At 34.9% G+C, this 17,314-nt stretch overlaps 1 protein-coding gene across 1 annotated transcript; it reads right to left on the minus strand.

Moving 5' to 3' along the window:
- Positions 1-13,621: 13,621 nt before the first annotated feature.
- LOC121990055 (alpha-humulene synthase-like) lies at positions 13,622-16,431 on the minus strand. Its single transcript, XM_042544307.1, has 7 exons — positions 16,285-16,431; positions 15,888-16,137; positions 15,353-15,725; positions 14,966-15,184; positions 14,502-14,637; positions 14,169-14,417; positions 13,622-14,091 (listed from the first exon to the last, which is right to left on the minus strand). The coding sequence occupies exons 1-7, from the start codon at positions 16,384-16,386 to the stop codon at positions 13,798-13,800; spliced, it is 1,623 nt and encodes a 540-aa protein (XP_042400241.1). The 5' UTR covers positions 16,387-16,431; the 3' UTR covers positions 13,622-13,797.
- Between the last annotated feature and the right edge of the window lie 883 nt (positions 16,432-17,314).

A 17,314-nucleotide genomic window follows, 5' to 3' on the forward strand; every position in this document is an offset into this window, starting at 1 on the left:
CTCTTGGGCTCTAACTAACATATAGCTTTGTAAATTTAGTACACCCAACATACAGGGGTTTCTCAGCATCCTCAAGTAATTTTATAAATTGATCTGGATTCTCTGAACTTTCATATGCAGCGTGTACCATATCCATAGGTTTATCAGCAAAATAGTTTTCACTTTCTCCAGCTGCATCATTCTCTTTCTTTAAATCTCCTAATATAGATTCTTCCCCATGCCATATCCATTTTTTGTATGTTAAGTATATACCATTAAGTACACATGTGCCCTTATGCTGTTAATATTATTGTTCCATAGATTGCCACATTTCGTACAAGGACAAGGTATACTAGTAGGATTAGTAGCATGTTGCAGTGCAAATTGCAAGAAAGATTCTAGTCCAAGTTCAAACTCATGTGATAATCTATCCTTTGCCATCCATGCCTTGTCCATTTTGTTGTACTAATGAATCTAAAATCAATCAAAAATATCAAGACAATTACAACAATGAGCCATATTCATACTATTTCATATTTTCAGAATCAACAATTAACTTAGTATGACAAACAAAATTTGCACTTCATCATTATACCAATAAATAAACTATGAGTCATTCATGAATCATCACCTAAACCCTAAATTGTATTAGGAATTGTTCAGATGGATTTAGAAATTCACAAAATCACAATTAACTTGTTCATGAATCGATTTAACAAGAAGGTCAAAATAAAATACTCACTTAATGATCAAAGCTTTTAAGTTGTATATGTAGCGCGTCTAATAAGCCCAACACACAAATCCTGTAGAAACAACAATAACAAAAAGAGGTAAATTTCTAAACCAGAAACCATGATATATCAGTGAAAAGAATTAGCATAGACATAAAAGAAATTTGATAGTTCAAGGATTACATAAAACCAACTTAGCAACAGGAACTAACAACTCCTCAATCTATCAAACAAAAATGATAAAATCAACTCAAGGTAGTGTTTGAGGAAATTCATCAAACACATTGCATGCATCAATCAATTAATACTTGCAAACAAGAGATCAAGAAGATGAAACTGTTGAAGATGAGGAAGAACTTCAGTAGCAACGATGTATAAAGGAAAAATTATCGGAATGTGAAGAAGGACTCCAACGGTGGTAGTGAATGCTGGACCGGAGATGGATGAAGGAAAAACTACTGTAATGTAAAGAAGGCCTGCTCTTCTCAACCAAAGGGAGGAGTTGGAGGAGATGCAGTGTGGTTGGACGGAGAAGCAAGGGCGTCGTGTCTTGATCCTGATCGGGAGAGGAAGGGGTGTCGATCTAGGATGGGGAAGAGGGAGATGAGGTTGAGAGAGATGGTCGAAGGTTTAGGTTTAGGTTTAGGCTGAGAGAGATGGTCAGAGGAAGGGGCGCGATATAGGTTTAGGTTTGGAGGGAACTTCACAGTGTTGCAAATTTTGGCTGGTGGGAAAATTAAAATATTTTATTTTGATTCATTAACACCGGGTTTTAAAAATCGCTGTTAAAATCGGTGTCTATTAACGAAAAAAAGGCGCTCATAGACATCGCCTAAAAAATCGATGTCTATGAGCGAAAATCTGCGCTCATAGACACCGATTTTTGGAAAAACCGGTATAAAATACTCAAAGACATCGATTTTTGCTTAAAACCGTTGTTGTTCCACTGATGTCTATGAGGGTTTTTCTTGTAGTGTTTAGAAATAATTATTTTCTTTTCTAGTTCTTTTCTCTTTCGATTTTTTCATGGTATCAGAGCGATGATCCTTCATACCTAACCTTCTTTTCCCTTAAATCTTAAATTTGTTTTCTACTAATTCTTCCACTTTTGTTTTTTAAATTTCCTTCTCTCTCCTTTTCCTTTTTCACCACTCATGCAAAAAAAACCTCTGCTTTCTTCTCTCCACAGCTTTCGATCAACAAGGAGAGAAGTTCTCCTTCCTTGTGCCACCGTTGAAAATTTTCCAACAAGTCACATCATCAAACTATTACTATTCTTCTTTCAAAAAGCTTTGATACATTTGCAACAAAGTTTATTACTATCAAGGGATGAATTATTTATTTTTGATGTTAGATACTTACAACATCAAGGTGGCCAAAAGCAAAGTTCAGACCGATGTCAAATTTGTCACAACATTGGTCATACTGGTATTCATTACTCTAGATGATTTGATTGGCCTTATAGTCAGAGAAGATGTCAAATTTATCTCGGAGTTAGACATATTGGTATTCAATATCCTAAAAGATTTGACTCAAATTTTGCTGGTGGTCATGCAGCATTAGGACAACCAACTATTTCACAAGGAGACCATGCATCTTCAAATCGACCACCACCTTCTTGGCAATCTACAACTCAGTCATCTCATTCTGGAGCATTCTTACTTTCTATCTCTCCTAATATAGTTTCATCGACTCCTGAGAACCCGAGATGGCATCCGGATTCTGGAGCAACTCATAATGTTGCACCGGAGTATAATATTCTCACAAAAGCTTCACCTTATCTTGGATTCGACATGGTACAAATAGGTAATGGTATAGGTTTGCAAATTACACACCTTGGAAACACATCTTTTCACTCATGTGGTCAAACTTTTCATATGTGCAACACTCTTCATGTTCCTTCTATCACCAAAAGTTTACTTTTTATGCGTCAGTTTGCTCTTAATAATAATGTGTTCTTTGAATTTTATCCTCATCATTGTCTTGTGAAGGATCCCACAACAGGAAATATTATACTCTGAGGAAACATTAAAAATGATCTTTATCATCTTTAACCCACCTATACTAATGCTTTTGTTGGAGAAAACACTGATAAATTCTCTTGGCATGCACATCTTGGTCATCCGTCTGTAAGTGTTGTTCAGAATATCATTAACCATTATGGTTTACTAATTTCTTTAGCCTCCTCTTCTCATTTATGTGAAGCTTGCATGAAAGCGAAATCTCATAAATTACCTTTTGTGTCTTCTTCTCTCACTTCTAGTTTTCCTTTAGAAATTATTCACTCTGATGTGTAGGGTCCCACTCCTATTTTATCTAATCAAGATTTTCTTTATTATGTTATTTTTATTGACAATTTTAGCAAGTTTACTTGGACTTTTCTATGAAAAGAAAGTCTGATTTCTTTGATTTTTTTGTCATTTTCAAAAGCACATGGAGCGCTATTTTGATCATGAAATACTCTCTCTTCATTATGATTGGGGAGGAGAGTATCAATCCCTTCATCATCATCTTATCTTCTCAAGCATCCTTCTTCGAGTCTCTTGTCCCCACACACTTGAACAAAATGGATCTGCTGAGAGGAAATATCGTCATATAATTGAAACTCCCTTATCCCTTCTTAATCATGTCTCAGTTCCGCTTAAATTTTAGGATGATGCTATCCAAACCTCAGTATACCTTATTAATCATTTGCCCACTCCACTACTTCAAATAAAAGCCCATTGGAAAGACTTTAGAATCACTCTCCGGATTACTCTTTCTTCCATTTCTTTGATTGCGCATATTATCCATGGTTGCGACCTTACTCTAAACATAAGTTAAACCTTCAGTCTCAACAATGTGTTTTCCTTGGTTATAATAATTTGCATCATGGGTATCGTTGCCTACATATATCAACTAGGTGGATATATATTTCTTGACATGTTACTTTTGATGAGTCTCTCTTTCTATTTGCAGTTGTTCCCTCAGATAATCAAGGCACTTTTCTGATTTCTCCTAATAGTATACTAGAACTATCATAGGTTTCTCCAACATGACATACTCAAAATATAAGGGAAGATGGAATTTTGGGCTCTGCTCCATCTCCACCAAATCTTGCAGACTCAACATCTAGCAATGTTCCACTCTCTAGTCCTAATTCCCATTAATCTGACCACTCATCTCCGAATAGTTCTGATGATGATACTCCTCATTGTATGCTTCCTCTAAGCAAGATTTATGCTCGATGTTCACTAGTTTCCACCCGCTATCCTCTTCCACGGCCTATAATTGCTTCTTCAAGTTTTGTTGAACTAACTAGCTTTGCACAAGCAGTCAAAGACCCAAATTGCGTGCTGCGATGGCTACAGAGTTTGATGCTCTTCTCCATAATGAAATATGGACCTTAGTTCCTCGTACTCCGTCTACGAATGTTGTAGACTCTAAATGGGTTTACCGAATTAAATATCACGCAGATGGATCCATTGAACGCTACAAAACACATCTTGTTGCAAAAGGTTTTAGTCAACAACCAAGTATTGACTTCAATGATACTTTTAGTCTGGTCGTCAAAATTATAACTATCAAATTATTAATGTCTATAGCTATTAGCTCCAATTTGCCGATACAATAATTAGATGTTTCTAATGCTTTCCTTCACGGTCAACTTGAAGAAACTATTTTTATAGAGCAACCACCAAGTTTGATCCACCAACAACTTTCAACCCATGTTTGTAAACTTCAAAAATCTTTATATGGTCTTCGACAAGTACATCGTGCATGGTTTCATCATCTATCTAATTGGCTTCACATTCAGGGTTTTTCTAGATCAAAAACTGACTCCTCGCTATTCTATAAATGCAATGGGAAATTTATCATATTTTTTCTAATTTACATAGATGATATTTAATAACTGGTAGTGATCAAAAAGACATCTCTTCTTTTCTCCATCTTGTTAATCAAGAGTTTCCGATTCGGGACCTCGGCAAGGCTCATTTTTTCCTTGGCATTGAGTTTCTTTCACATGCTGAAGGTTGTCTTCTCTCTTAGAGTAAATATATTACACGACTTCTTCAACGAGCTAAGATGGATGGCGCGCGTCCTATCTCCACACCAATCATTGAAGGAGGTTTTAATATTCCTTCTTCTCCTTTAATGTTTGTCCATCAGATCTACCGAAGTATTATTGGTGTCCTACAATATGTCACCATTACACGACCTAACATTGCTTTCACAGTTAATTGTGTCTGTCAAATTATGCATTCTCCTACCGAGTACCATTGAGAAGGTGTTAAGAGAAATCTTCATTTTCTTAAAGGCATGATTTTACATGGTTTTATTTTATATCGTCAATCCTCACTAGAGTAGAATGCCTATAGTAACACCATGTCGATCGGATCTCCTAAAGACAGATGTTCGACTAGTGGATATGCAATATGTCTTGGATGAAAACTTATTTCTTGGCTCTCAAAGAAGCAACCTACAGTCTCTCGCTCTAATACTGAAACTGAATATAAAGTTATCGCCAATGCGACATCTAAAATTATTTGGCTACAATCTCTGTAGGTGCGGGAAGCATCCGACGATCGAACTCGTGTTTTGATAATGGAAAAGGATTCAAAGTTAAGGTGTTTTGTAATCTAACAAGTCTGCTTGAGGATTTCAGGAAAGTCCTAGCTACGGTTAGGCAAAGGGAAAACCCTAGGGAGTGGTAACCCTAGGTCATAGGGGGTGGTAACCCTATGCGGAAAGTCTTGGCAGGTCGATGACTTCAGGCAAAAGTCCTAGGGGGTGGTAACCCTAGGTGGAAAATCCTGGTGTCACGAACCAGGTGAAAGACTGGACTAGCCGAGAAGCGGATGTCCAGCAGAAAGTCCGGAAGCATCGAGTGCTGAGCAAAAGTCCAGTCGATCTGGAGGATCGCACTGGCAACAGGTAAAATCTCCTGAGTGGAGTAGGTGAGGATGCGTTCCCCGTAGAGGGAACAGTAGGCGTCGGGTCGACCTAGGGTTTCCGGTTGGAAACCCGAAATCAGACTCGGACAGTCCGGAGACTGTCTATACTTCATTTATCATATTTATTGTGCTAACTTTGTGTTGCAGGGTAGTGTTTGGGACTAACGTATCTTGCAGGTGCAAAGGAGCAACCTAAAGCCTCGGATGAACAGTGTCCGAGGAGCCTTCATGGAGCTTGGAGGCGCCTCGGGTGCAAGGCAGGAGCTGGCTGCGAGAAGCTGTTCAAGGCGCCTTGATGAACAGTGGAAGGCGCCTTGAATAGATGAAGGCACCCTGGTGAACAGTGGAAGGTGCCTTGAATCTGTGATAAGGTTCGACCAGTTCGCCCCTTATCTCCGCGGCTGACTCGGCTCATTCAAGGCGCCTTGGTGAACAGTAGAAGGCGCCTTGAACAGCCTTTATAAGAGGTCTCGACGAGCAGCTCTCTACAACAACTTCCAAGCTTCCATTCTGCTGTGTTCTGCTCAAGTACTGCTTACGAAGTGCTGTTGCAACATTCCGACGACCCGGAGCTCAGATTTCTTTTCTACTATTATTGTCGATATAATTTTAATTGCAGTTACATTTGTAATTAGTTTGTAATATTCATACGAGCTTATAGTTGTTGCCCACGGAAAGCGATCAAGGATCGCGGGCCTTCGAGTAGGAGTCGCCTTAGGCTCCGAATGAAGTAAATCTTCTGTGTTTGTGTTTCTTTATTTTATTCCGCTGCGTTTTAATTACTCCGATAGTTTTGCGATTCCGATAATCGAACGAAATAGCCACGAGCGCTATTCACCCCCCCCCCTCTAGCGCTTCTCGATCCAACAATCTCTTCTTTTGGAATTACATTTTTCTCCACCCACTACACCCAAAATATGGTGTGATAATATAGGAATGACTTATCTTGCAATAAATCCAGTCTTTCATGCTCGTACCAAGTACATGGAGTTTGATTTTCATTTTGTTTATGAACATGTGGCAACTCGACAACATTTTGTTTGTTACGTCTCTACTAAAGATCAAATTGCTGATATATTCACCAAGCTCTTATCTAAACAATGTTTTACTAATTTAGCAATCAAACTCAATGTTCAGGAACTCTCGTTGAGTTTGTCGGGGGGTAATGACAACAAAGAAAGCAGTTATGGAAAATAATCTCATATTAATTTCAATCAATCGAGATTTATCATATTTGGCATCGTAATCAAAGATTTATAGTAAAAGATAATATTAGATTGACAATAAAAGATAATAATAATATTTTTATATTTACTATATTCACTACTATAATTATTATTATTATGATTGCATGTCATATTTAATATTTCCATTATTAGACAATTTGTATAAATAAGTCTTTGGCTTCATCAATAAGATCATCTAGAAATAATTATTTTCTTTTCTAGTTCTTTTCTCTATCAATTTTATCAATAGCATGGGCTAAAGCTGCTCTCCCAAGCCGTCTCTTGCGGGCTTTCATACAAAGGAGTCTGCTATGAAAAAGAAGTGGTTGGGTAAACTAGCCTCTACTTCCAAGAAATCTAATGTTCTTGGATCAGTTCAAGCAATTCCAGAATCTCTCTCTGGGGACCTAAGTGGTTGAACAATCATCCTAGAGAAGAAGAACAAGAAAAAGAAGACGAGTAAACCCGTTTCCTCTGCTCGTCATAGATTCCGGAGTCCTCTACCAATCGGATAGGACTAAGCCTAGTGAAGGAATCGATCTAGGGGTTGGTGTCTTAGAGGAAGAAGTAGTATTGCAATAGCAAATACTAACAAAATGACTAAATTGAGGGACCAGATTTCCCATCTAAAGGAAGACTTCTTGAATGCCATGGCTCGTGGGGGTGAGGAGAAAGTTTGAGCAGATACTAGGGATAAGCCAAGGCCACTGAGGAGCAAGCCCAGGATGAAACCCTAGATGGGGAGTGTAATCGGCTGATCAAATATAGAGAATCCATTCAGATGAGAGAACAAAATGTCTTGAAGGATTTTGAAGTCACTTAATCAAAGGAACGGTTGATTTTAAAATATCTAGAAGCTGTCTGAGAAAGGGAACAAGCTGCTCAGGAAAAATTATCTTCCTTCTTTTAGTTTAGTTGAGGAGAACGATGACCAAGGATAGCTGAAATATCCTCCAAATTACCCTCTATTACAAAACACAACCTACAATAGCCTATGACTTATCACCACCACATCAATTATAATCACATTCTTTCTATGCCCTCTCCTACTATCCATTGTTTAATTATCATCTGAACATCAAAATATACTACAAATAATATGTTATACACTTGTATTTAAATCAAATGTGATATGTATGATGCAGACAAGATATGCATACACGCCTTTAAATATTTTTTTATTATGGATGTTTCATAGTTGATATAATGTACAAGTTAGTGTCATCTTCGTTGCTCAGTTTCATCTATTCTTCGAGTTTTTTTTTAGTCACCTCAATGCACTGTTTAAGGTCGTCGTTCTACGTGTGATACCCATCCAGTCTATGATATACTCCCATATAAAATTGTAGGTTATATTTTGTGGTTAGTGTGCAAAGAGGTAATCTTACATAAGAATTAAATATATGTAGAAATCAATAGGTAGAGGAAAGAAATAATATAAAGCTTTTTGATAATCTTATTACTAAAGCCAATAGGCTTATTTATATAAATTGTCCAAAATAATAATGGAAAGATTAAATAAGACATAGAATCATAATAATTATAAACATAGTAATATAATAGACTTGAAAATATTATTTTTCCTATTTGATTCATGTCGATCTTGATTGTGTTCCTAATATAATAAATCCCAATTGATTGAAATCAATTAAAGATTATTTCCATTATCGTCGTTACCCCCGACAAACTCAATGGGAGTACCTGAACGTTGAGTTTGAGTGCTAACTTGGTGAAACGTTATCTAGATAATGGCTTGGTAAATATATCAGCAATTTGATCTTCCGTAGAGATATAAGAAATCAAATGTTGTCGAGTCACCACACGCCCGTGAACAAAATGAAAATCAATCTTGACATGCTTGGTAAGAGCATGAAAAATAGGATTTACTACAAGATAAGTTGCACCAATATTATCACACCATATTTTAGGCGTAGCAATTGGGAAAAAGTGTAATTCTGAAAGAAGATATTGTAGCTAAATAATTTCTGACGTTGCATTAACGATAGCTTTATATTCAGCTTCAGTACTTGAGCGAGAGACCGTAGGTTGCTTCTTTGAAAGCCAGGAAACAAGATTTCGCCCAAGAAATATAGCATATCCACTAGTAGAACATCTATCTTCAGAAGAGTCAGCCCAATCTGTATCACTGTAGATAATCAACTCTCATGTAAGACTAACAATATAAAAGAAGACCATGTAAAATAGTGCCTTTGAGATATCGAAAAATTCTCTTAACACCTTCCCAATGATGTTCAGTAGGAGCATGCATATATTGACAGGTACGATTCACAGCGAAAGCAATATTGAGTCGTGTAATTGTGAAATATTGTAGGGCACCAACAATACTATTGTAGATATAGGGGTCAGACATCGAAGAGGAGGATGAAGGTGCGGTGAAACCACCCTCAATGATTGGTGTGGAGATAGGACATGCACCATCCATTTTAGCTCATTGTAGGAGCCCAGTAATGCATTTGCTCTAAGAGAGAAGACAACCTTCAAAATGTGAGAGAAACTCTATGCCAAGGAAAAAAATGAGCATTGCCAAGATCCCGAATATGAAACTCTTGACGGAGAAGATGTAGTCAAGTAGTAATACTATTTTGATCACTACCAGTTATTAATATATCATCCACATAAATCAGAACAAATATTGAAAATTCCTCATTACATTTGTAGAATAAGGAAGGGTCTCTTTTTGAGCCAAAAAATCCCTGAGTATGAAGTCAAGTAGATAGATGATGAAACCATGCACGCGATACTTGTCGAAGACCATATATAGACTTCTGAAGTTGACACACATGTGTTGAAAGTTGCGGGTGGATGAATCCAGGATGTTGCTCCATATAAACAGTTTCTTCAAGGTGTCCATGAAGGAAAGCATTGGAAATATCTAATTGGCATATTGGCCAACTAGAGCTTACAGCTATAGATAGTAGCAATCTGATAGTTGTAATTTTGATGAATGGAATAAAAGTATCATTGAAGTCAATACCTGGCTGTTGATTAAAGCCTTTAGCAACAAGGCAAGCTTTGTAACGTTCAATAGAACCATCTGCACGATACTTTATTCGGTAAACCCATATAGAACTCACAATATTCATAGATAGGGTACAAGGGACTAAGCTCTAGGTTGCATTACGAAGAAGAGCATCAAATTTTGTAGTCATCGCAGCACGCCAATTTGGATCTTTGACTGCCTATGTAAAATTAGAAGGTTCAACAAAATTTGAAGAAGCAATAAGAGCACGTAGAAGACGATAACAAGTGGAAACTAGTTGGCATCGTGCATAAATATCGCTTAGAGGAAGCATCCGCTAAGGAATATCATCATTAGAGCTACTCGGAGATTAGTGGTCAGACGGATGAGAATCAGAATTAGAGAGTGGATCACCACTACCGCCGAGTCTACAGGAACTTGTGGAAATAGAGTAGGACCCAAGATACTATCTCCCCTTGTACTTTTAATATATCCTGATGAATCAATATGTGGGGCTTCTACTATTTTGCTTGGTGATATTAGATAGTTGCCTTTATTATCTAAAGGAGGATTTGAGGTAGCAATTGCAAACAAAAATAGAGATTCATCAAAAGTAATTTGTTGAGAAATATATATCCGACTGGTCGAAATATGGAGGCAACGTTACCCATGATGCAAATTACTATAACCAAGGAAAGCACATTGTAAAGATCGAGGGTTTAACTAGTGCTTAGAGTAAGGTCGTAGCCAAGGATAACATGTGTAACCAAAGATACGAAAGAAAGAGTAATTTGGAAGACAATTATAAAGTCTTTCCAAGGGACACTTATTTTGAAGTAGTGGAGTGGGTAAATGATTGATAAGGTAGACTACGGTTTGGACGACATCATCCCAAAATTTAAGTGGAACCGAGGCATGATTAAGAAGAGCTAAGCCAGTTTCAACCACATGACGATATTTTCTCTCGACGGATCCATTTTGTTCAGGAGTGTGGGGACAAGAAACTCGATGGATGATGCCAAACAAAGTAAGATGATGATGAAGTGCTTGATACTCTCCACCCCAATCAGAATGAAGGGAGAGAATTTTACGATCAAAATAGGGTTCAACTTATTTTTGAAAGCGACAAAAAATATCAAAGAGATCAGACTTTCTTTGTATAGGAAAAATCTAAGTAAACTTGCTAAAATTGTCAATAAAATTAACATAATAAAGAAAACCTTGATTAGATAGAATTGGAGAAGGACCTGACACATCAAAGTGAATAATTTCTAAAGACAAACTAGAAGTGCGAGAAGAAGACACAAAAGGTAATTTATGAGATTTTACTTTCATGCAAGCTTCATATAAATGAGAAGAGGTGGCTAAAGAAATTGATAAATCATACTGGTTAATGATATTTTGAACAACACATAGAGACGGATGACCAAGACGTGCATGCCAAGAGAATTTATCAGTGCGTTCTCCAACAAACACATTAGTATAAGTGGGCTGAAGATAATAAAGACCATCTTTAATATTTTCTCAGAGTAGAATATTTCCTATTGTGGGATCCTTCACAAGATAATGATAAGAATGAAATTCAAAGAACACATTATTATCAAGAGCAAACTAATGGACGGAAAGAAAATTTTTAGTAATAGAAGGAAGAAGAGTGTTGTGCATGCGAAAAGTGTGACCATATGAATGAAAGGATGTGTTTCCAATATGAGCAATTTACAAACCTGAGCCATTGCCCATTTATATTATGTCGTGTCCATGATAAGGTGAAGCTTCTATGAGAATATTATACTCCGATGTAACATGATGAGTTGCTCCAGAATCCGGATGTCATCTTGGGATTTCAGGAACTGATGACGTTGCATTAGGAGGGATGAAGAGTGAAAATGCTCCAGAATTAGATGAGAGTACTAGATTGCCAAGATGAGGGAGAGGGTCGACTTGATGATACAGGTCCTTCTCGAAAATTTGAATCATATCTTTTATAACAATTTTGAGCATAATGATCATAATTGAAGTAAATCTGGCAACGTCCTCGACCTAGATCTCTACCTTGACCTCGACCCTGGCCTTTGAAACCTCTAAACTAATTTTGGTGACCATATTGGGGATGCGGCTGATTATGTTGATCAGGTTGTGGAGCCTTGCTAATCATGTGTGCCGATAAGGATAGTGAATCTGACATCCTTTGAGATTGTATTTGTAGAAGCCTTTCATGAGAGGATAATATACCATGAAGTGCTTCAAGTGACACTTTATCTATGCGAGTCGTCACACTGGGAACAAAGCTATTATATTGAGTACTTAAACCTGCAAGAACATGCATTAATAGTTCTGGATCAGAGACTGGATATCCAATTGCAGCTAGGTTATTGGCAATGGTCTTGACTGATTGCATATAGTCATTGATGGAGGCATCTCCTCGTTGTACAGACTGTAATTGTAGACGAAGTTAGAGAACTCGTGCTTGAGAGTAAGACGCAAAAGAATGATCAAGAGCTTTCCAAACCTAGCACGAGGTGTTGAGCCCAACGAGCATAGGAAGTATAGATTTAGTAATTGATGAAATTAACTAAGTCAAGACTAATTGATCATTCTTAAACCAAATAGTATGGGATGAATCATCTTTTTTAGGTGGGGATAAACTACTATCAATATGACCAAGTAAATTATGGACACAAAGTAAAGGAAGAAATTGCAATTTCCATAGTAAATAATTATCATGGTCAAGTTTAACGGAGAAAGAAGGAACCATAGGAATTGAAAAAGAGGTATTTTGTGATGGTGAAGAGATTTTAATAGACTCGAGAGAAGATAATTTTTTTTCTGTCTTTGTTTTTTTTCTCACTTTGTTTCCTCAATTTTTTTTTCTCTCACTTTTTTTTCTCGATTTTTTTTCTCTCACTTTTTTTCTCGATTTTTTTTCTCACTTTTTTTTCTCGATTATTTTTTACTCTCACTTTTTTTCTCAGATTTTTTTTAATCCAACTAAATAGAAATCTTAAGAGCAAAACATGAAAGCGAACAGATACGCCAATCAAAATCCAATTTTTTTTCTTTCAATGCAAAGAATAGAAAATCGAACTAGTAGAAGGAAAAAAAATTATTATTGTAGTTGTCGAAGTTACTGAGGTTACCGCACAAAACTAGCAAGAAAAGACGTTGGCGATGAGACTACAAGATGTTGCTGGAGCACGCTGATCTTTGGGTTGTTCCAAGTTGCTGTTGTGCTCCAAGATGTCCACGTTGTTGCTGACTAATGTTGTAGAAATATGGTGTTGGAAGAGGAATTAAAGAAGGAAGAAGCTAAATTTTGAGGAAAGATAAGGAAAAGGAAGAATCATGACTCTGATACCATGTAGAAATCAAAAGGTAAAGGTAAAAAATAATATAAAGTTTTTTGATAATCTTATTACTAAAGCCAATAGACTTATTTATACAAATTGTCCAAAACAATAATGGGGAGATTAAATAATGCATACAATCATAAGAATTATAAATATAGTAATATAATAGACTTAGAAATATTATTTTTCCTATTTGATTCATGTCGATCTTGATTATGTGTCAAATATAATAAATCTCAATTAATTAAAATCAATTAGAGATTATTTCCATTATTATCATTAATCTTCACCTTGTTACAGTGTCATATAAACACTACATCTAAATGAGGGGCTACATAAATTAAGTCCCTCTCATTCGTTGGCATCAATTCTTGATTTTATCTAGATTAAATACTAATAAAATAAAAATCATCACAAATTACAGTAACCAAGCACACAATTATTTTATTAAATAGGAAATATACCTCATATATTTCAATAACACATTATTGATCATCCAACTCGAGTTTGATCACTTTATTTAAATAGATAGAGTAGCCTCATATTGCGAATGTTGGTTGACTTTTATTTCAGCCACTAGCTAGAAAGGGTGTGACTCTCTTAAATAGGAACAGATTCAACCAACACCATAGATATATTATCTTTCATCATAGTTTTGGAACTACTGTATGTGTCGGTGTATTTATAAAATTCTTCCATTGCTCTTGAAAAGTTCATTGCTCTTTCAATTAAAAGTCGAGGTACTAGTGTTGAATTGAGGTATTCATTGTTATGATCCTTCCATGCATCCTCCAGCATATCCATTAGTTTCTTGTATGTCTCTTTTTCATCCATGCCATACTGTTTCATAAAACATTCTATTGTGGAAGCTGCAAGGTCTCTCTCTTGCTCAAGCTGCAAAAGTTCAAATGAAACAGTCAAAAAGAAAATATCATTAAACATCTACTAAAGAAATTATCTTAAATAATTACCTCACTTGGATTTAGATCATCCATGAGCCTACAAATTAAACTACTAGCTTTAATGGTTTTGGGAAAACTAGCAACCCACTCAAAAGCTTCTTTTGTTGCCACTAGACCCATGCCTATGTAAGAGGCACATATAAGCACAGGATATCCAGTGGTGATTAGTGAGATACTTAAATGTTCCTCTAGTGTCGGCACATATTTTTCAATTCCCCACTTGGCTTCTGTAAAGAAAGATCTTGATAAAGCTTTTATCTACAAAAATAATAAATATAATTAATTAGTTTATATTTGAACAGCTAATGAGAGAAAATAATAATTTTTCATGTATTGGTTTACCATATCTTGAAGAAATGATATGCGGTATTTTTCATCACTTTCTAGTTCATTTTCAATTTCCCTAAACGTCTTCAGTAGCTTAAGGTAGAAATCCTTTAAGTATTCTGGTACTTGATCAACGGCTTGAGGTTCCCACCTGGATTGTGTAAACTAATGTGTATAAGTGACTAATTATACAATCAATTTATCTTAAAGTTTTACAAAGAATATCAAAATTAACTTGAAATAAATTAGAAGCAATGACTATATATATATATATATATATATATATATATTATACTTTCATTTTTTTTTCTTCTCTTTTATAATTGGATTTGTAACTTATCATTTTACACATTTTTGTTGATTTTGTGTTGAATTTATTTTTTCTATGATATTTTATTAACTATATGAAATACTTAACTAATTGCAATATTAAGTGATACAAAAAATGTAGTAAAATAATGGATACAATTAAAACAAACCTTTGAATTGCCTCAGTTAATAATTGGCTCTCTTCCAGTATGCTATAATTATCATATATGTCATCCATAAGTGATAGACATGAGATGACCATGGTTGAAATCAATCTTGCACGAGAATATTGAGGCTCAAAATACACAGTAAGAATCCAATAATAGCATTCCACCACTCGATCACGAGTAAAAGTAAGAGACTTAGCAAGTGCTAAATCATTCCACCATCTTCAAAATATATCACCAAGAATAAATATATATAAAAAAAAGACAATTAGTTTAAACTATAATACATAAATTAAGCATGTATTTATCAAATAAATCATGACAATTATTTTAATATATAAGAAAATAGATGTGTTTGAAATCACTTTAAAGAAATTTCAATTTGCTTACATTGAAATTTTCTTTAGTTCCTCTTGATGAAGAGATTGCAATAGATTGAAGTCCAACTTTGCTAACTCTAATATTGCATCATTTCGACTCTTATCCACTTGATAAATGGGTATATATTTTCTTGTCAAGAGTCTTCTATTTCTTCGACATAGTGGTGTCTCAAGGAAAAGCGACACCAATATCAGTAAAGGTTGTTCAAGTTTGCCCAACAATGATACAAGTCGCTTCTTTGTAAATGAAATGGCTTCATCAAGTATATTCTCCCCGTGTATCCTAAGGTAAGCTGCATTGTATAAGCTTAATAATCCCTTTACATCTTCATTCAATGTTGATCTGAAGTTCCCTTCCTCATCTTTGAACCGGTTAAAAACATCTGCAATATATAGTGGGAAAATACTAGTAATTGTCACACAATTCTTCAAAAATAAATAGTATTATAGAACAATCAATTTGATTAGTTTCTAAATTTTCTAGCATATAAGCCCAAGGTTTTAATAATGATCTTTAAATATTAATTTTTTATTTGGCATAATACCTGCAGGCAAATAGAATCCATATTGCCTAAGTAATCGAAATCGAAGAGAAGTTTCATAAAGCCCAAAGTTCTTAGCATCTGCTGCAGAGATTAAACTAAGTGCAACATTTATTTCTTTCTCATAGTGATAATCCAATCCGAGCAACTGAATCGAGTCGACTAAATTCATAAGCTCTGATACATCACTGGTTTCTTGAAACAACTTCTTTATTTGCTCCTTCAGCTCCTCCGCCCTTTTCACACTTGATTCCTGTGTCATCAAATATGATATTCAACTAGTATCTGTCCTTAACTAAGTGTAAGTAAATGATCATATATATTTTATGAATATGTGTTGATTAATGAAACAAATAGAGTGAGAAATATGGACTAAATGTATGAAGGGGTCATGAAATACCTTGGCAGTATCTAGAGTAGGAGAAATATGTTGGATGAAATAATCGCCCCAAACACTTGAATGATATTTCGATGTCTTACGAACTATTTCTTCATTCTCCATCTTAATTAGATACTTAATTAGGAAATATGACAAGTGGCCTGTTTTGTGGTTGATGCCTAGCTCTTTCTCTGGTTACTTATAAGCTCACGTAATGCAAGTGGGGGTATTTTTTTTAAAGAGCACATGTGAGGCATATTCATTAATTATTTAAATTTTTATGTTTTCATTTTAGGGACATGAAAGTTAATTATTTAAATATTTTTTGATTGATTTTTGCTAAGCATAAAATATATCGACCATTTATGGATAATTATATAGGACACCTATATGTCACACATAAAAAATAAAAGAAATTAATCAAAGCAAATAATAATAATAATAAACGTGTTCATAACGTCTAATTTATTTGCCATTATATGAATTGAACTCCACGGATAAACTGCATGCTTTAATTTATTTACCATTATATGAACTGAACTCCACGGATAAACTGCATGCTTTGATTATAATAAAACACAGATGTCATTTTATCAAAAAGCTTCCCCGATATCTTTTTTATACATGTGTAACCGTGCTATTTTTTTAATAAAAATATATAAATTTTAATTATTAAATGATATGTATGAATATATAATATCAGAGTACTAAAAGCATCCATCTTATCCAAAAATTTTATCCTAAATTTTGAATAGGGTAATTAAAAAATCTTTGCATCAGCTATCCTATTTATTCTCTAAATTTAATATTTATAAATAGTACTTCTCTAAATTTAGGGAATGAATTATATTAATTAAATATTATAGAGGAGAGAGAGAAAATAAAGAAATTGATATATGATACAGTAAAAAATGAATATTCAAATTTAATAAAGTAATTTTTTTATCCTAAATTATACATTTTAGATAAAAAAATTAGTATGGATGCAATAAGTTTCTTTCTAATCAATTCTCATAAATCGATCTTCACATCATATGGTGTCTAACAAACA

Source organism: Zingiber officinale, chromosome 6B (assembly GCF_018446385.1).
Source record: "Zingiber officinale cultivar Zhangliang chromosome 6B, Zo_v1.1, whole genome shotgun sequence".
NCBI lineage: Eukaryota > Viridiplantae > Streptophyta > Magnoliopsida > Zingiberales > Zingiberaceae > Zingiber > Zingiber officinale.

What these genes read in the sequence shown, in the direction of transcription:
- LOC121990055 (XM_042544307.1), bottom strand. Translation starts at nt 16,386, where the DNA reads ATGGAGAATGAAGAAATAGTTCGTAAGACATCGAAATATCATTCAAGT. An exon ending in TGGATTCTATTTGCCTGCAG is followed by an intron (nt 15,726 to 15,887) that starts GTATTATGCCAA and finishes TATATATTGCAG; the next exon opens with ATGTTTTTAACCGGTTCAAA. An exon ending in TATCATTTCTTCAAGATATG is followed by an intron (nt 14,418 to 14,501) that starts GTAAACCAATAC and finishes TTATTTTTGTAG; the next exon opens with ATAAAAGCTTTATCAAGATC.